Source organism: Pangasianodon hypophthalmus, chromosome 11 (genome assembly GCF_027358585.1).
Source record: "Pangasianodon hypophthalmus isolate fPanHyp1 chromosome 11, fPanHyp1.pri, whole genome shotgun sequence".
Lineage (NCBI taxonomy): Eukaryota > Metazoa > Chordata > Actinopteri > Siluriformes > Pangasiidae > Pangasianodon > Pangasianodon hypophthalmus.
This window is the reverse complement of record NC_069720.1, coordinates 15,741,438-15,762,499: the sequence shown is the minus strand read 5'-3', so window position 1 is coordinate 15,762,499 and position 21,062 is coordinate 15,741,438. Positions and strand designations below refer to the sequence as shown.

The 21,062-nt window shown below is 38.3% G+C and overlaps 1 protein-coding gene across 1 annotated transcript; it reads left to right on the top strand.

Annotated features, from left to right (window-relative positions):
- The first annotated feature begins 7,948 nt into the window (after positions 1-7,948).
- On the top strand, positions 7,949-18,014 carry tmem161a (transmembrane protein 161A). The gene is made up of 12 exons (XM_026912593.3): positions 7,949-8,096; positions 8,850-8,953; positions 9,041-9,127; positions 9,206-9,303; positions 10,623-10,779; positions 11,036-11,187; positions 11,271-11,331; positions 11,426-11,569; positions 11,698-11,811; positions 13,839-14,013; positions 14,507-14,603; positions 16,921-18,014. Exons 1-12 carry the CDS (start codon positions 8,094-8,096, stop codon positions 17,214-17,216), a joined length of 1,488 nt encoding a protein of 495 aa, XP_026768394.1. The 5' UTR covers positions 7,949-8,093; the 3' UTR covers positions 17,217-18,014.
- Positions 18,015-21,062: the final 3,048 nt, after the last annotated feature.

The following is a 21,062-nucleotide window of genomic DNA, read 5'->3' as shown; positions in this document are numbered from 1 at the left end:
TCAAACATTTTAAATCCCCATTTCCACAATCACTGTTTTTTTTTTTTTTTTTTTAGGTTATCTCTATTTATAACCTTGGAATGTCATTACTTAAACCCTGTAATATTTTAAATATGTATTAGCTATAAATAAAGAAACTAAGGATCATATTGCAAATGTGGCTCTAGTTTTTTTTTTTTTTTTTTTTTTTAAACGTGCATGATTCATGAAAATAATCTGATCAACACTTTTAGGTATCACGAATGAACTTCTGATTCCACTGTGAATTCGGACTAGGATATTGCAGATATTATTATCTATTATAATATTTCCCTACACAATAAATTTTACTGAATTAATAGATTTAAAAATTAGACTTGTGTTTAAAGCAGGAAGTTTTTCTTTAATAAAATGTTTATAATTTTGGAAAAAATAATGAATATATTCCAAAAATAATGCATAAAATGCTTGTTTTTATTTTAATATATTTTGTTTTTGAAACTTCATAGTAAGACTTTATAATGGACTAATAGAAAATGTCAGCTGTAGAACCTATTAGATAGCAAAGAACCTTTTGGAGAACCCATGAAGAACCTTTTTCCTAAGTGTAAATTGTATAAATATCAATCATAAATCAGTGTATATATTATAGATTATCACAAGCTTGCTATATTATATTGCAACGGTGTAATATATTAAAAATGCAATATGTAATACACTTTTTTTTTTCAAAATACACTAAAGCCAGTTTGATCGTCTTGTGTTTGTCCTCAGGGTGTGATTCAATTCAAAAAGCCCCAAATCATGCAAAATCAAGTCATATGTTTTTACATTTCGCAAACAGCTGGAATGAAAATACATCTCGAACCCAATTTGTTCATTTTCCTCAAGTCTGCAATTTGCTGATTTGGCAACCAAGAACGTGATCATCTTTAAATCCCAGGAATAAACTAATGCAGCTTTCCACCAAGAGAGAGATCCTGGATGTGTGGGAACGTGTGGGCGTGTCCTCATTTGCATATATTCAAATAAAGCGTGACTAATATGCATAACCATTGAACAATAGATGCTGACTCCCACCAGCGCCTCAGACTGAATCTTTCTCCTTAGAGGACGAGCTTACAGCTATGAAAGAAAGGGCTGTGAGAAAAGTGAGGCCCCTGTGAGGTTTCATTTGTACACTGTATAATGTGTTTTGTTCTCCTTCCTCGCGGGTGGCCATGAATGTGGCTTGCAAAACATGTTACCATCTAAAGAGGTTTGGATCTGATGTGATTCTGTTACTGCGAAAACATTTAAGGGAGCAAGGGGACCAAAGGAAATGTACTAACATATGCTAAAACATGAAATTGTACAGTAGATCCAGTTTTCACCTTTATAGTATCCAAATTTGCGACAATAAACAATGGTTTGGCATAATCCAGTGTCACAGTTCATTTCTATGTGCATGAGTCTGCTGAAAGAGATGGATCAGGGAGGAAGACATCTTTCTCAAAAAAGAGCAAACATATCTGAATATTATTGAACAGCATCTGGAGGGAAAAAACCTCTGGAACAAAGTTTTGACAGATAAATCAGAAGTGGATGTGTGTGGCTATCACTGGGGATCAGTATGCAAACCAAAATCCTTCTACAGAGGAAATCAAAGTGCAAAGCATGGAGGTGAAGACAGCAGGGTTTGCTCCTACTTTGCTGCTCAAGAGCCTTGTGTATCAGAACGAGCTGAATTTTAAAGCTGGGAAGATGTACAGAATATATGTAGAGAATATAATGTAGAGTATAGAATGCAATATGATCTGGCAAAAAGCTGATGGCGAGACAAAGCATATTCTTTGAATGTCTCCAAGGTGCACTTCACCACATTATGCCCTGAAAAAGACAAAAAATGAAACTATACGCCCTCCTTTGTGAAAAAATTAACAGTTGCAAAATAAAGTAAGCAAAACTGCAATACATGTGAAACATCATCATGTGAAAATAAATGAATCATGTCAGAAAATCACATATAAAAAAACAAAACAATATCCATGACATGAAAGTCCATGAGAAAAATGTGTGAAACATAACATGTATAATTTACATGTGATTTATATGATTATTCTTTTTCTATAAGGGTGTTAAATCTATAATTTAAAAATTTAAATGACAGCATTACATCAGTATATGAAGATGAATTCTTCTATATCAGCTGAAATATCATTGTCACGGTTTATAGGACACCTTTTCATGCATGCACTGTATTTTAAACATTGTATGCACAAGTATGGTACCAATGATATTAAATTCATTACTGTAAATATGAATTAATAATAATTTGAAAGTAACAATATTGTGTGTGAATACAGTGTAGCTTGCCTATATTTCTGTGTCATTTGTAATGGATTTACAAGGTTTCCCTTGCTGATAAAAAAAAATCACCAATGTGACAAAAGTGAGAAATTATAACAAAGACGCATCGTCCTTTCAAACCCAAGCCATATCCTCCAAACAAATGCAGGCACATGCGAGATTCTGATTTCAATAAAGCTGTGCATGCTGGCAGACTTACAGGGGGTTACTTTTCTGCGCACCAGTGAAGGAAAACAGCCCCGGTTTGAGCTAGCGCATAAATGCAAGGAAACAAAGAGCTCACTGCAAAGCTGCTGTTTTCTTTTATGCAGCCACGTAGGCTATTTCCTATTCAGGGTGGAATAAAGGGCACCGCATTTCTGCACATTTCAGAATTACATTTGGATTGTGCTCATAATATGTTTGAGAATCGGAAAGAGTGGTTCAAAATCACTTTCCACAATGTCAAAAAAGCTTTCGCTGTGGACTTCCTACATCATTTTGTGTAATTTTTTCTGTGATTTCAGTGCATCATTGAAAGATGAGAGTGTGGAGCTAATGCAACCTTTGTAGCAAAAATATCCATTTTCAAGATAATTTATGGAAGATTATTGGAGTAAAATTACCATTTCCATTTGTACTCGGAAATTAGATAATTCCAACATTATGTCATTGCTCCTATATAAGTATTGTATATATTTATGTCAGAGCCCTCTACAGTGTCTCTCTCTATTTCTTTTTATTTCATTTATCCATTTGTCAGATGTTTTAATTCAAAGCAACATACAACAAATATGTTAGCAATATGAGTGATAAAAGGTTAAGTTTCTAATATCTGACAAGAAACAAGTGCAAGATACAGTGATCAGCCATAACATTAAAACCACTTGCCTAAGATTGTGTAGATCCTCTTGTACTCCCCAAACAGCTCTGACCCATTAAGGCATGGACTCCACAAGACTTCTGAAGGTGTGCTGTGGTATCTGGCACCAAGACGTTAGTGCCAGATCCTTTAAATCCTGTAAGTTGCGAGGTGGGACCTCCATGGATTGGACTTTTTTGTCCAGCAAATCCCACAGATGCTCAATTGGATTGAGATCTGGGGAATTTGGACACCTTTTGGAGGCCAAGGCAACAACTTTTTGTCCTGTTCCTCAAACTATGCCTGAACAATTTTTGCAGTGTGGCAGGGTGTAACATCCTGCTGAATGCCAGGACCCAAGGATTCCCAGCGGAACATTGCCCAGAGCGTCACACTGTCTCCTCTGGCTTGCCTTCTTCCCATAGTGCATCATGGTGCCATCTCTTCCCCAGGTAAGTGAAGCACATGCACCCAGCCATCCACATCTTGTAAAAGAAATCGTGATTCATCAGACCAGGCCACCTTCTTCTATTGCTCCATGGTCCAGTTCCGATGCTCAAGTGCCCATTGTAGGCACTTTTGGCAGTGGACAGGGGTCAGCATGGGCACTCTGACTGGTTTGTGGCTACGCAGCCCCATATGCAGCAAGCTGCAGTGCATTGTGTATTCTGACGCCTTTCTGTCATAGCCAGCATGAACTTTTTCAGCAATTTGTGCTACAGTAGCTCTTCTGTGGGTTCAGACCAGACAGGCTAGCCTTTGCTCCCCAAATGCCCATGACCCTGTCACGGGTTCACCGGTTGTCCTTCCTTGGACCACTTTTGTTATGTACTAACCACTGCATACCGGGAACACCCCACAAGACATGGAGGTTTGGAGATGCTCTGACCCAGTCATCTAGCCATCACAATTTGGCCTTTGTCAAAGTTGCTCAGATCCTTACGCTTGCCCATTTTTCCTGCTTCCAACACATCAACTTCGAGAACTGACTGTTCACTTGCTGCCTAATATATCCAACCCCTTGACAGGCGCCACTGAAATGAGATAAGCAATATTATTCACTTCACCTGTCACTGGTTTTAATGTTATGGCTGATCGGTGAATGTATGTAGGTGTAAGAAGGACAAAGAAAGCCACAGTTAAATACAACAGTTCATGCTAGCATTCAGGAGTGCTACAAGCTCTAAACTTACAAGCTTGAAGTCAGATTTAAGCTTTAAGGTTCTTTATCTTGAGAGAAACAAGAAAGTCCATGAGAAGTCCATATGTGAAACAGTGAAAGCAGGATAAAAAAGCTACGATAATAATTTCCTAACTCCTACTTGACGACATAGAAAAGATGCACAAGTGTGATCTAGTGATGACTGTGCACTTCTGCTGTCTGCTTTGAGGAGAGCAGATAAAGCAGTGATGTAGTATAGAATGTGCAAACATATTCCTACCGCAAAATGAAAGAAGCAACAACATGTAGCAGCAAATGAAACACATTTAGAAATAGAGTTCTGTAATAGCTGAGGGTTAAACCTTCCTCATTTTGGTGGTCCTACCTAATATTAAGACAGGCAGGGGGGCATTTATTTATTTTCCTGGCATGGTTTGGCTCCACTTAGAGGGAAGCATCACAAATCAATACACAGTTTTTCTGGCTGATCACCTTTATCCTATGATGAAACATTTCTATCCTGATGGGCGTGGTCTCTTCCAGGATGACCCCGCCCACATCCACAGGGCATAAGGGCTCACTGAATGGTTTGATGAAGATGAAAATAATGTAAATCATATGCTATGGTCTTTGCAGTCACCAGATCACTGGTGTTAAAAACTGCAGTTTTTCTGTGATAACTAAAATGAAACCAAGATAAACCATGTCAGATCTTCTTCCACCTTTAATGTGATATAGCAACCACCAAAATTCAAGTAAAAAACAAATAGTAAAATGTTAGGAAAAAAACAAGAACCATACAATAACCTGGTTGTGTAAGTCTACACACTTCATAATGGGGCATGTGACTGTGCTCAGAATTAACTAATCACATTCCAACTTATGTTCAAAAGTAATTATCATGCACCTGTCCTCAGTGAAATGATTGTGATTAACCCAAATAATGATCAGCTGTTTCTGTAGGATCTTCTTGGTTTCATCTGATTACTGAAGCCATGGTCCAAAATGGTGCTGCTTCTCTTGAGCTGGGACTGGGGCTCTATTTAAGATAAAGGAAATTATGCATAGTTCCAAATACCAATCTATATTGGCACAAAACCTGTAGGCCTCTGTTAGACAGGTGAAGATGAAGAAAAATTTCACCTCCAGCATGATAACGACCCAAAGCACAAATTGAGGTCAACAAAAGAATGGCTTCAGTAGAAGATCACCATTTTGGACTGGCCCAGTCAAAGCCCACATCTAAATCCTTTCGAAAACCTGTGGAATGACTTGAAGAGGGCTGTGCTTTAACAAAGTATAAGTTAAAGGGGTATTAATGCTTATGTAACAGATTATTTAAGTATTTTCTTTTTCTTTTTCCTAGAACTTTTCTATTTGTTTTTCACTTGAATTTTGTTTTCTTTGCTATATCACATTAAAGGTGGAAAAAGATCAGACATGATTAATCTTGGTTTCATTTTTCCAACAAAAAAACACCATTTTAACAGGGAAGAGTAGACTTTTTATATCCACTCTATGTGTATGTCTATGTTGCATGAAAATAAGTTCTCAGTGGTGTTGACTTTGCATTGTGTACATACGTCCATGCTACTGAGATCTGTTTTGAACTTCTTATATCTGTTTTGAACTCTACCCTGAAACATGTTAAATATGTTTTTATTGAAATATTTGTGATGTACTTAGAAATTCTGATGCTAATTTGTTAGTTGATTCTGTATCACCACTTTCTAGTGATGTTCATTGTCATATAAATCAGTGAAGCTATACGTCACAGTTATGCAGAGTTACAGCAGAGGCTCAGCCAGGGTGTTAGCTGGACTGTTAATCATCCAGGGCTGGGCCCAGATTCTGGTCCATCAAAAAACTTTTAAAAACATACTTCTAAATAGACTGTTTCCATGCATTTTTTTTCTTGCATGTGAGGCCTACCTGCTTAAAAATGCATAAGCTGGAGAAGGAAGCAAGGTTTTGGATTTGTTTTACCATATAATCTGCACATGAATAATCCAGCCACTCGAATGTCTAAAACCAGCATCATATCAGATATCTACTATCATTATTACTAGGCCTACATGATGGAAAATCCTCAAAACCCATAATACAATGGCATAATACAATAGTTCAGCTAGTAGCCTAAAGGTTTGTTTTATGAAAGCTGTGGTTACTTAGCTGTTAGTGTATGACATGATGAAACGAAAAGTTGTATTTATCATAAAACCTGCCTCGGGTGTTATCTCTGTTTGTAGGACACCAGACCAATAAAATATACAACTTCGTGGCTATCTAACACGAGACTAGGCTAGTTTGGTGTTGCTAGCCATGGGGAGGCACAACTAAGCTATCATTGGATCGGTTTAGCTGGTTACGGTGCCATGCAAAGTAAGTTATCTGTCCTTATGCTCTGTTCATATCATGTTCACGTAATTTGGAACCCATATAGACATTTACACACCTTGAGAGGATGTTAGTGTTTCAGTTTCAACCCCTTTACTGGTAAAAAATCTGAGTTTATCCATTTTCTCCTCACATTAACTGACTGTGTGAGCTAGGTTTGGCAGAATTGAGACCTTTCAGCCAATAAGACATGAGTATTTCCATGTATTTTCTTGTAAACCCTGTCTGATTGGTCTTGCCTCCGTTCACTGAAGATAAAATACAACATTCCGTTCACTGAAGATACAAAATTACAACACTGCCGTCTTCGTTTTCTGACATTCAGTGACGTAGTGTCAAACCGCTCCAAGTGGAGAATTATTCGGGGCTAAAGAAAAAAATCTTTGGGGCTACAACCCCGAATTCCCAGACCAGGTTACACTCCTGGGCTCAGCTAGTTAGCAATCTGAGATGCACTGACAATGGTATCAGTATGTTACTCTATGATACTGTTTAATCAGAGCATTGAGAGAGCTGCACAGACTAAAGGACTAAAGCGCTGCTGCATCACTCTCTTCACGTGGAGAACGGCACCACTATCAGCAGATAATCAAACGGAATTGTGGGAAATCTAAGAAACCAAAGTGAAAATAGAGACTAACTTGTCAGTGAAAGATGTTTATGCCAAAAAAAAAAAAAAAATCAGTTAACTTAATCTTTGGCACAACTGAAGGTCACATAACCTACTGATTTATAAATATTGTATATATGCAAGTCATTCACGGTTGAGTTTTCTTTTAAGTAAGGTAGTATTTTTATAATTCTGGTCATCCTAAAGATTTTCTTACAACTTTAAATACAAAAATAAAATTCATACTCATACAGAATTATAGAAATAACGCATGTCACCGCGAGATTACCTGCATCACCTGTACAGGCAGGTGGCTAACCGCAGAGGGAAAACCAACTCCTCTTAATTCCAAAGTCACTTTTTTAAGAATTACATCTGAATAATAATTTAAACAGTTATAAATAGCCAACGGTATAACCGAAGACACGTAACCCCTTCTGCAAAAATAACACATTTGTAGTTACTTGAGCAGTCTGTGCCTATTTCTGTCCACCAGCATTTTCCTCCCTCAGCAAAGTGAGCTAATCAAATCGTTGATGTGTATCTTTGGACCAATCGGTTTTCAGCTCAGTGACTGATTCTGACCAATAGGATTCCAGATCTCGTGCAAATCCCGCCCCCCAGCGCTGGATAGAATAGGTCACAAATGTCATTCAAAACTCATTCAGCTGTTTCTAGTACTCAAGTGGTAGCAGTGCGGTAGCTGCTGAGAGCTGCATGGGACCACGCATGCTAATTAAATCCATTAATTCAAGATGGTGAGTGCAATTAAAACAAGTCTGTTTTTCTGACGTGATTTTTCTCCTTGTATACTTTTGAAATGTAGTTACTTTAGCCTGTTAGCTGCACAGATGCTATGCTAGCTAGCAGACTAGCTGCTAGTTAGTTAGTTAGTTAGTTAGTTAGCTCGCTAGCTTGTTAAGTCAAATAAAAAGAAAACGAACAATATTAGCAACATTATTCGTAGTATGGAATTCAACTTTTTGGTTGTTTTGCTCAAAAGTCACTTCTGGACCAACATCAGCAGCGTAGTTAGCACATTTAGACTAGCTAGATGAAAGCCGCAGAAGCAAAGGCTAAAGCTACATTGCTTCCTACATAAGTGCACTACATAGGCTATTAAAATAATGGCTGATGCACACTAGATAGTGCACTTTGTTTCTAATATGGAGCCATTCGGGATGCAGACGCTGCTGTTTCACTTATCAGTGCTGACAGTTATCAAATCTGGTAGTTTTGTTCTCACATGCTTTCAAGAAAGTTGTATCAGCTTATCACATTAAAAAAAAAAAAGATTAAACCGACAGTTTAAAAGTATCCAGACCATACCTATGACATTTATATAATCTTTAACTAGAAGAATTATTGTTGGTTTTTCTATTACTGGCAATATATGCAGATTTATAAAGACCTAATGAACACCTGTCTCAATTCAAGTCAGCTTTACTGTCATGTTTTCAGCATACAAAAACAATGTAATTTATGGTTGACATTTGTTTCCTCTCGGGTAGGCACTGATGGGAGTTCAGCTGGTGGTCAGCTTGCTGGCGGTCAGCATAATGCAGAAAATGGCCCCGCATTGCTCCTTCGCACGCTGGCTCCTATGCAACGGCAGGTGAGTGTCACAGCTTTATGGATGATTCACATTCAGTGTGTTCCCGTCATCAATGTCAACGCTGTTGCTGACAGTTGTTTCTTTCAGTCTCTTGAGGTTCAAGCATCCTTCCGAGGGAGAACTTTGTGCACTAGCAGGCAAGCAGATGCCCAGCAAGCCCGGCAGGAGAGACAGGTGTGAGCTGGCTTAATTAGGTTTGTGCAGTGCTTTCTGTCTGTCAGTCTTGCCCTCTCTAACCTGGGCTGTTTTCAGGAGGCAGAATGGCCACGGGGAGCCCAAGCCACTCACAGTCCCGAAGGACATTGATTTACACCTGGAGAGCACCCCTGTGAACGTTATAGATGCTCTGGGTAAGGTTGTATTAGATTTTGTAAGAATAAGCGTCAATAATCATGTCTGCTTGCAAGGATTTCTGTTAATACAAATTAATTCATTCAGAATAAGCTGTTTACATGCACCCTAAGCTCAGTACTCTGTTTAAGATTTCTGTTTACATGCACAGTACAAAATCTGAACCAAAGTGACATTTGGTATCAACATTATTATAATAAAAGGCTCATCATTTGTTTGAGAGTGTGACACATAGCTAATGTTAGTTCAGCAAATTGGTTAAGACAAATTATGTAAAAAGCAAAGAGCAAAGCAAGACACATTTATGCCCCTAATGATTCTGATTCGAAATGTCTGTTGGTCACAGTAATTTAATAAAAAAAAAAAAAAAAAAAACCACACAAATACACACACAGGACCAGATTGTTGCTCCGAAAATGCATCCTGACTCAAAAGCAGATGAGCAGAATGTATGCAATGTTGCAGATAGAATGTATTGTATTCAGAGATTTGGATGGCATTTGAAAATATTAATTTAAAAATTCATACTTTTCATCTGTTTATAGTTACATTAATATTATGAAATGTCTGAATAAGATGTTCATTCCTGATACCACTTTATAACAGCTATAGCCAGTTATTCCCTCATCAGCATCTCTTTTGTTCTCTTCTCTCTTTTGAAGTTAATAAGACAAAAAAAAATGCAGCTTGTCATGTTACTAAGAAACCACGACGTGCAAAGTCCTCCATCTGAAGACTTTTCCAAGGTGGAAACTTGTTGTAGTTTTATCTCTGAGTGTTACAGAGAGCTGGCACTAGAGACTCCTTCTAAAAATGTTAAATAAATGACTGACTCCTCACAGAAAACCTCACCATATCAATGAATACACACATTTTTATATCCATTTATGTGAAGTGTCTGCCATAAAAGCTGGCATGTACATTATTACTATAGAGTGATAACATATTAGAACAAGTGCATTAATATACACCTTGCACCCATAACTACTGCCTGAGCTGCTGTTATAGAAAATTAATCAGTACATTGTGACCATTCAACATCACTGCGGTGTATAATATAAAAATATCATATCACAATGCTTTTTATGATTTTAGTGACACTGAGTAGCACAATGTTTAGTTCTGCTGAGGTTTGCTCCGTGTCATAAGTTTTTCATATCAAATCAGCTACAATCTGTTCTGATGAGTGTCAGTAGAGTTAGACAATGTGGTAGAAGAACTATTGATACCCACATGAATTATTGTGATATTGGTGTCATTGCTTAGCCCTGTAGCTTGTTAGCTTCCCACATTCATCGCTCTGGTTTTGTGTGTATAGTTCTGCGGTTCTTCGTGGAGTACCAGTGGTTGATCGACTTTGCCGTCTATGCAATGGGCATCTACCTCTTCACTGAGGGCTACTACTTTGTGGTGGATGCCAGTAAAGAGGTCAACATTGGGGCCATCTGGTGTGTCCTGATGGTGTTCTTCTGCCTGTATCCTTAAACCTTTTCCTGCCAGCCGTGCAAAATGTAACACTTAGGCTTTGACATTCCAACAGTATTGATAAAATCTAAGAAGGGTAGTGGTGTAATGTGTGGAAAGTCATAGAATTAGATGCTACTCCTTCAGATAACTTTAATGAGTTTTAAATTTATAGACTTGTTAAACTCTTTTGACTCCAGGCTTTTTCCTCATTCTGTGTACTGTTATTTTCCTGTCTCTCTTATAATCCTTGACTCAGGTTCCCAGGAGGACTCTGCATGTGCTGATGAGCCACTACTTCCGCTCAGACGAGGGCGGCGAGCGCTCTGTGTGCTTGGCATTTGGCTTCCTCTCTCTGCTCGTGGCCATGTTAGTTCTCGTGGTGAGGGAGGACTATCTGGAGTTTGGCCTTGAGTCTGGTACGGCCTCAGTTTTATTTATTCAAAATGAAACAGGCCTTTACTTTGCCATCAGCCTTAAAAGTCAATTTCTGACATTTCAGGTTTCACCAGTGTCTTTGATAACTTTGAAGCTTTTGCCAAACAACAAGGATTTGAATGGTCGTAAGTTGTTCATTTATTTTTTCAATGTCGCTCTAATACACACAATAACAGTATGTACTGTATCTGAATTTGCTCAATTTGGATTTTTGTTTAGCATTCCTTTCACCAAACTGGGAGTGAAGTTGGGCTTGGCTTTCATTTGTGCCTTCTTCGGAGCTCTGCTTGCTTTCCCTGGACTTCGCTTGGCCCAAACTCACTTAGACGCTGTACAGATGAATGCTAGTAGGCCAATCATTCAGTAAGAACATCTGCAATACGTTTTTGAGAAGGCAATATTATTATAAATAGGAAATTTGTATGTACAGTATATACGTATAAAATCATGTGACGAACTGTATAAATATATTGGTTGCTTTATTTTCACAGAATCCTTCTGCACACCAGTTTTTTGTCCCCGTTGGTTATACTTGTGTTGTGGATCAAGCCTCTTGCTCGCGACTTCTTAGGAAACGCTCCTATGGGAAAGACTTCAGTTACATTGTAAGTGTGTGTTTGGGGTAACATCACATGCTGTTTGGTATACAGAGAAACCGGTAGACAGGCCTAAATTCATACCTGGAATATTAGTATTTTTTTCCCATAATTCATTATTGCATGTGCACTTTACACAGAAAATAATCACAGAAAATTCATTGTATGTGAATTACGCACTTTTCATGTATTTTATTTTATAAGTACACTTATGCCGTCAATGTGTGTGTGTGTGTGTGTGTGTGTGTGTGTGTGTGTGTGTATACATGGTAACGCGTGTGTGTGTATATATAATGAGAGAGCGAGAGAAGTAAACCCTGAGACTAAGTGAATGCTACAAAAGGGAGAGTTTAATCCATCTTTGTTAGCGTTAGCTAGATCAGAACTGTTAAAATATTCAAATAAAGATGCAGCTCTATATACTCAATTATATTTTAATTGAGTGCTAGAGGAGCAGAGTGCACAGAGTAGAGGTGTAAGAGTTGATGTAAGTGCAGATTTTTTTGGGGGACAAGTTAAGGGTTAGTAAAGTGTTCACGGAAGAGGTGGGTCTTCAGCCGGTTTTTGAAGATAGTGATGGATTCTGCTGTTCGGATTGAGGTTGGAAGTTCATTCCGTCACTGAGGGACAGTCAGTTTGAAGGTTCTGGAAAGGGACCTCATGCCTCACTGAGTAGACATTACCAGGTGTCGGTTGTTGACTGATCGCAGGTTGCGGGAGGGAACATAAACCTCAAGGAGAGTGTTGAGGTAGGGGGACGCTGTTCCAGACAAGGTCTTGTACGTGAGAATCAAAGCCTTGAGTTTGATGCGGGCAGCTACACAAAGTCATTGAAGGGAGACGAAGAGGGGTGTGACATTGGTCCTTTTGAGACGGTTGAAAACAAGGCGTGCTGCTGCATTCTGAATCATCTGAAAAGGTTTGATGGAGATGGCTGGGAGGCATTGCTGTAGTCCAGTTTTGAGATAATAAAAGCCTGGGCTAGTAGCTGTGTGGCATGTGACCTAGGGTCTGATTTTTCTTGATGTTTTACAGAATGAACCTACAGGGCCATTTAGTTGTTGAAATGTGGTCGTGAAGTGGTCATCAAAAGCCACTCCAAGGTTTCTTGGCCTGAGTGTGGTTGAGTTTAGCTGTACGGCGAGGTTGTGGTTGATGGAGGGGCAGTCAGGGATGACGAGAAGCTCTGTTTTTGCCAAATTGACCTAAGGTGGCATTCCCTCATCCAGTCCCAGATGTCAGACAGGCAGGATGTCAGGCAGAGATGCGTGCTCAGATCGATGGATCTTCAGTCTAGAAGGACAAATAGATCCGAGTGTCATCAGTATTGCAGTGATATGAGAAGGCATGAGCATCAATCACAGGCCCCAGAGTTGCATATTACCTGAAGTAATTGACAGATAAAGTGTTAGGATAAATTAATTACTTACTGATACTGAGTGTGCTATCTTGTCCCCTGTAGTTGGAACCCCCATTCAGCAATAACATTTTGGCATTCGTTTGGCACATAAGATTGGTGTTAAGATGGATACCATTACTTTTAGTGCACGACGGGAACCAACATGTTTAGTGGACATTCTACAATATTATATGTAATTATAAATGGACAAAAAGTATGACGTGTCATTCTTCAGTTAATAAAACCGAAGAATGGTGGTAACAGTAACTCCTCTTCACATCGGGTCACATCACACCACGCCACCATTGTTTATTTTCCTATAACAACATGCCCACAAGTGTTTTCTTTTTTATGTGATGATGAAAAAGCCTCATTTACTTTTGCTTTTTTTGTTGTCAGATTTATATTGGCTCTTCTTGGGTTTAGCATAAAATTGAACTGATGTTAGCCACAAAACAGATGTCTGATGCTTTGTTTCAGATGCTCTGGTGCTTTCACTGCACCACACAGATCTGATCCACCCACTCTGTACCAAGATAATGTCTTCTTACAGCCAGGCATCGTTACGTAACTCATGCCGATTCAGTATTACACCCACCTCAGTGCTTTAATCCCTCTGTGTGTGTGTGTTCCTCAGGCTTTCCAGCTCGGCCTTTGACTCAGTGCGTCTGTGGATGATTATAGGGTTGTGTGCGCTGAGGCTGCTGCTCACCCGCTACCACCTGCAGGCTTACCTGAACCTCGCCCCCAAATGGGTGGAGCAGATGAAGAAGGAAGCGGGGCGTATTGCTGCTATTGACATCCAGAGAAAGGCATGAAACTGCTGTTCTAAGCATTTACTGTACATATTGTTCAGGAAATATGATGGTTACACTGACAGATGAGAGTAACTCCTCTATGGTTCAGATTTGCTTGTCTTCTAGTTTGAATACCAGATACCCTGAATGCCAGAAGGACGTCTCATTACTGGAGAAACTGAATATAGCAGTATCTATTTTTTGTCTCTGTAGAGGTTTCTGCTTGATATGTTTTCCCTTGCTTGAATACACTATGTTTTTTGATTTGATAAAGAATAAGGCAGTAATGTTGGAATTCCCTGGAGTTCAGTATTTTTCTACTTTTCATGTTATACCAAAGGTTGTGCAGGTTTTATCCTTCTGTTCTAGGTACATGATAGTTTACTAAAGTATGTGAATGTGGCCTAAATCATTTCAAGAAAAGATTTCAAGAAAAATGCACAGGTCTAGTTTTTAATGTGCTTTGAGTCATTATTCATAAATTTTCCATCTCCTTCTGTTTCCGCAGGTGACCCGTGTGTACTGCTACCTGACTGTAGTAACGCTACAGTACCTCATCCCTGTTCTGCTTGTGCTGTTCTCAACTCTGGCCCTCAAGGCTCTAGGTAGAGTTTCACTCATTTTCAGATATTAATTTCCTCATCACCTGTCGTCACCATAGGATGTATTATTTCTGTCAGATTGAGACCTGCAAATGTGTTTAAGGGAGAAGGGTAGTCTGGTGTATAGATTTGCTCTCAAAATGGTGCCTTGCTCTTAGGGCTGGGCAATATCGAGAGAGCATTGCACTGATTAAAACAACCAATACTGTCAGGCTATAACATATATACTACACAGTAATAAATAATGATATCAGATAAGTAATTTGATGTCATTCTGTTATGGGATTCTCCATTTTTTAAATGATGAGGCAGGAACAGCAGCAAGTTAGAGTGAAGTTAGCTTGACTCCTCAGTATGGTTAGAAGCATAACATTAAAATTTTGGATAAATGAATGTGTTTAGGATTTAAATGGTGTTAGTGAGAATGACAACATGGTAGTATGTGACTTCAAATAAGCAAAACTAAATATTGTGATTTCTACCTCTATTTGGTCCTCCTATCAGCATGGATCTAACTGATATCAGTGTTTAAAAACAAACAAACAAACAATAAAACCCTCATGGTCTAAAAATGCAAACCAAAACAAAATTCAAATTTCAAAATACTACCGTTATTTTGGGCTTGCCTGTCAATAATTTCAATCTTTCCATTAAAATAAGTAATTTAAAATTAGATATAGGCAAATATGTTGATGCGATTGCAGTTGTTTTAGTTTCTATGGTGACACATAACAGTATTTTTAATATTATAAGTTTTAGTATACAACATAGAGTACATTGTACCTAAGTGTGCCATGTCCAATGGTTGTAGAGCTAGAAAAAAGGAAAGCTTAAACAGTCAGCTTTGTTTTCTCAAAACAAAGAACAGCTGCTCAAAAGCGAGGGTACGAGGTGGGCCTATTTCAACTACAGTTTGCCCCTGAGGTGCTATTAAAGTCTTTGAACGTGCTTTAGTCCTCAGTAAATGTCTATTGCCAGCACACACATAAGCATACTTTGCCCAGCAACTGCTTTAGACCACAGCTAGCCTCTCTTCTATAGGTCAGAAAACAGCCCCCAGAGACTTTAAAAATCACCCAAGTCCTTGCTGACTTAAGCGTCAAAACTATTTGCGTGTGATGACAATACTTGACATGCAGATATGAATGTATTGGACCACAATGTGATCCCATGGCTGAGCTTTTAATTAGCTGGCCAGGTCTCATTGGAGATCATTTAGGGCCGTTTAAATATTAAAGGAAATTTGTTATCCCTTCTGCTTTAGCTCATGAGAAACCGAACCATTAGCCTGCATGTGAGTTCTGTGTAAATGTATTCAGTGTGTCTGTATGTCCTCAGTTTAGTTAAGAACAAATTGAATAATGCGCTAATCAGTGTCAAAATTGGCTGTTTGATTTATGTGTTCTGCTAGGCTTCTTATTAGCTTTGTGGCAGATTAGCTACCTATACTAGCTATATACACTCACTGAACACTTTATTAGGAACACCTGTACACCTCACATTCATGCAGTTATCTAATCAATCGTGTGGCAGCAGTGCAATGCAGAAACCCATGCAGATATGGGCCAGCAGCTTTGGGTAATGTTCACCACAACCATCAGAATGGGCCTCTACCAGTATTAGTACAGTGTCCCTAATTATGTGCTCGGTGAGTGTAAATTCACCAGAAGCATCCATGATGTCTGCTGCTTCCTTTCAACCTTTGTTTATCTTTGTAATGTTTCTATACACATTTAATGAGAGGTCATGTAAGCCAGGATAAGATTAAACCCGTGTTATAAATTTTTCTTATAAGTAAGTGAGAACTTAACTGCAGGAAAGAACTAAAGTTTGTGGGTTGGGATCTCAAAAAGGTTGGACCCCACACCCCACAGGGTTGCGCCAAGGAATCATTCAAGCCAGTCATTTGGATTCGTTTTGTATGGGTTTTTTTTTGTTGTTGTTTTTTTTTTTTTTTTTTTTAATTTTTTTTATTAACTGCATCATATCTACTTTGACTACAATTGAGAAAATCTCAATTCAAATGTTGTGCTGTTGGTGAAATCAGAGGTCATGTGTTGTGCATGTACATATAAATATACATGTACATATAAATAAATTTTTGCCTGTCTCTCTGACTCTTGCTTGTGTGAACGTAAGATGTCATATGTTACCATGTGGTGTCCCTCAAGGCTCTGTACTGTATGTGCTTTATTAGATCCTACACAGCACCATGATCAATAAATATTAAATATGATTTAATTGACTGCAAAGAATGCACATGATGAGAGAATCTTGCTTCCCTGTCTCTGACTGTCTCTGATTGGCTACATCTCCCTAGGTGACTACTCATGGGGGCTGGGCGCGGAGACTCCAGGTGTGACGCTGGCACCAGTTCTTCCCACCACTCCTCCCCCTTTACCCAGGTCAGGAGAAGAGGACGATATAGAGGACATGGAGGAGGACATCCAAGTCACCGTAGCCCACCTGGCCGAGGTCTTTTCCGCACTACGTTCCGTCCTCACCCCTGTCTTCTTCAGAGGAATCTTTGCCTTCCTCACTTGGTGGGTGGCGGCCTGCCAGCTCATCAGCAGCCTGTTCGGCATCTACTTTCACCAGTATCTCGTGCAGAGCTGAGCTGAGCTGAGGAACACCCCTGTGTGCGGGCTGTGTGCACTGCGACAAGCTAATCGAGCTCCTGAGGAGAACACTTGAGCTCCACCAACACACACCAGGTGTGTTTATGCCTCTGTGGGTTTGATCTTTACTGGAGACCGTGATGTTTGGTCTAAGACAAAGACAATGCTGAAGTGTTGATTTTGAAGCATTTTTACTGAAACAGATGAATTTGTTTGCTACACAAGACTTTAAATCAAATGGAGAAAGTGCAGAAGGAAAGTTGTACAAAAAATGTTTTATTTTGTTGAATAATCTGTTGCTACAAATTGAATCACCTTAATAATTTTGAAGAACTTCCACTGTTATTCAACAGTTAGTTAAAGTTTATGAGATGTGATACTAAGTGCCTGGTAACTCAGGGATTTGAAATCACAATTTTCCTTTACCAGCACTGTACTAATTATAAACTGCTTACTTTGATGCTGTAGCTTTAAACACAGAGGCACAAAATAGCAGGTTGCAGTTTTGCTCACTCCTGTTTCCCTCAGCTTGAGTGCTGATGTATTAAACGTTTTGGTACTTGCACAGTATTTTATCCAGTTTTGCTGATAAGCTCCTGAATCATGCTAAAATAACAATCCAATCAATTTTTTTTTCTAATTTATTTATTTACCCTAGTCCCATTGAATGACCACACACTAATTTAGTATAAGGTGATTTGTTTAGGTTAGAGCAGGTTTTAAAATGAAATGCATGGTGTGACAGAACTGTTTGACTGAGAGTGTGTGTTTTATTAAAATTCAAAATGCCTCGAAAGTGCTTGCAGTTTAGCATTGCTTGCTTTTTTTTTTTTCCCTTAACAAAATTTCCAATGAGAAAAAGATATTGCTTTGGTGCACCGTTTATATCCTATAGTGCATAATAGTATTTAGAAAGTCCCAGTCAAGATTTATTTCCTGTCGGCTTTTATGAGGCAACTATACTATAAGACTAAAACTCCAAATTCATGCAAAACATAAGCTTACATAAGCTCTGTGAAATGAAGCAGGTGTGACAATGGCTATACGGTTCTAATATTTTCCTAATAGCACTGCTGTTACATGAGCAGCAGGAATGATTATTTCAGTGTTCTTTAAAGAATAGTCCAGCATGTGGTGTGTGTGTGATATTATACTAAGAAAAGAAAATAACTCAAAACACTTATAATGAAAGTTTAAGAGCGGCTAAATGAGCAGAAAATGGTAAAAACACACTAAAAATCTATTGCCTCAGTCTATTATATCATACTAAACAAATAATATTTGCATCCTAATCAGCACAGAAACACAATTTGACACACTCCACACACAATAAACCTTGTACAAGCACACGTGAACCCCACAGAGACTCGATGCGATTACACTTCACACATCTGACCACTGTTCAGTCTCCCACGGTTTCAGAAGCAGGGTAACAGGCAGGAGTTAGGCCGTTGTAACTCATCAGCATCTCCACCCCGTGCTCGTTCAGCAGCTCGAGGGGCTCCAGAGGTCACGTCTGGGCTCCTCCCCAGGGGTCAAGAGCTCGTCTGTGTGGCCCTTTGGCTCAATAGGCCTCAGTCTGGTCCCTATAGCAACAGCCATGGCCTCCTCGCAGATGCTCATAATGAATGTGATTATACAGATACGTCAACCCTATCGCCTTCCACTTCATCACACCACTCACTCATCCTAGACGTGTCAACAGCCGCCCTGATGTGGGAAAGACGTTCAGGCTGACTGGGTGCTGGGGGTCTGTTAGGATGCCTATTGACACAACTGGGGACACATGGAGATATGCAAATTGTGATTGGGGCATATAGGATGTAATGCCCTTTTAAGGGTGATTACACCTATTAAAAAATTTGCTCTTAAATGAGTAACGGTGTTGAAAGTAACAATGCTGATTGTTTTAGTATAGGATTAGGAAATCCACAAAATGTGGTTAAATAGTATCCATACTAATGGCATGAGGATATTAAGGACATTCTGCTAATTGATTTTATCCATTTTTTTTTTTTACTTTTATTTTTAACTATCTATTATTCGGGTAACAGAGTTGTACTTTCAAAGTGACCTCATCAGTCAATATCAGAATAGCATCTAAAAAAAGAAAAGAAATAAGTGGAGAAGTTAATTTTCTTCTTTCTGTGATCTTTAGGAATTTTGGATGTTAAACTTGTGACTTGTGGAATAGTCTACTAAAATGTAAATTTTTCATAATCTATAATGGATGCCTCATGGAATAGGATGTTTATGAAATGGTAAATGGTTTTACACATTAATGCAAAAATAATACATTTTTTCAAGGTACAGTGCAGTTATAGTTAGCTGGGAGAGGCACAATCACTGTTTTCTAAGTACTTTAGATAGGATTTTATCAATGTTGTAATTTGTTAATGTTATTTATCTGAAACATGCACATTGTTTCAGGTTGTTGTGAAGGACATTTTACCTGTGATTAAAATGTCTTTTACATTTACTTTACATACATGTAGCTAGTCCTCGTAGTGTTTAAACAGGCCTAAACGATTCCCAACCATACACAACCAGCTAATGAACATCTCAGCCATCTGACCCACCACTGTGTACATCATTCCAGGATGTCAAACATCATCACACATAAATCATGTCATTGTTCAGACAAACAGCCTGCAGGCCGGGAACAGGCAGACGAAACAGACGGCTACACTGTCATGTTGCAGCATTACCACTGAATGCCTATTAACACGCAATTAGAGAATGATCGAGAATAATGACAATAATTATTAGAGTATTAGCACTAAATCCTTATACATGCATCCCAACTTCCACATGATTGTGTAATTACAGTTCGCCATTGGGGTGATTCCATGATTGGGTGCTATTTGTGTCTCTGATATTTGATTTACAAATACGTATTTAAAGTTTACAATGTAAAGTAAAGGTAAAAGTCATTTTAAACATGGGTAAAGATTCCTTCACAACAGTATATGTACATCTTGTAGGTAAATAATTTAAAACATTAATTATGTCTATCTACAGAAAACAACATTTTTGCCTGTCCCAGCCAACTATAACTACACTTTACCAATATAATCATTAAATACTTATCTTATTAATAAATGTGTGAATCCATTTAACATCCCATGCTTGAAACATCCTTTTCCATGAATCATCCATTATAGTTTAGGATAAATGTACCCACAACATTCATTCACCCTTATGAAATATTTGGAATATTCCACAAGTCAAATGTTCAACAGGAAGTTACATCATCCAAATTTCCTGAAGATCATGGGAAGAAGAAAAGTAAATTCTTTCATTTTATCCCTTTATTTTCTGTGATAGCAACACTTAAAGAAATTATAGAGTGAAACTAAATTAGTAAAGTAAAAAAATGGTCCTTAATGTCCTTATTCATTAGCTTCAATGCTACGCAACCACATTTTGTGTATTTGCTAATTCTGTGCTAAAAACCTGCAAAAATGCAAGGTTGTTGCTTGAGATAGAGAACATTTCTGAACGCTAAAATGTATGTTTTCTAGATTCAATTTTGAAAAAAAAAAGGTTTACATGATCCTAAAAAGGTTCCTCATGTTCACTACATTAGCCTCCAGTGCAAAACTGAAGAATCAGACTTGTGGAAATTGTGTAACATTTCATCTTTGGATGCTTTAAACCAGGTGTGTTATAAATGTTAGTTGTTATAGTGATCAGAATCAAATGAATGGATCCAGAATTTCACAACATTATTAATGTTCATGAAAACACAGTGCTTCCCACACTCATGTAAATACTGAAATTAGTAACACACCAAACATAGAAACAAAGTTTTAATTTTTTTTTTTTTTTAAAGAAGGTGGAA

Excerpts from the sequence above, each read along its gene's own strand:
- tmem161a (XM_026912593.3), top strand. Across the intron at positions 9,304-10,622 it reads GAACGTTATAGATGCTCTGG|TTCTGCGGTTCTTCGTGGAG; the intron begins GTAAGGTTGTAT and ends TTGTGTGTATAG. Across the intron at positions 11,332-11,425 it reads CAACAAGGATTTGAATGGTC|CATTCCTTTCACCAAACTGG; the intron begins GTAAGTTGTTCA and ends ATTTTTGTTTAG.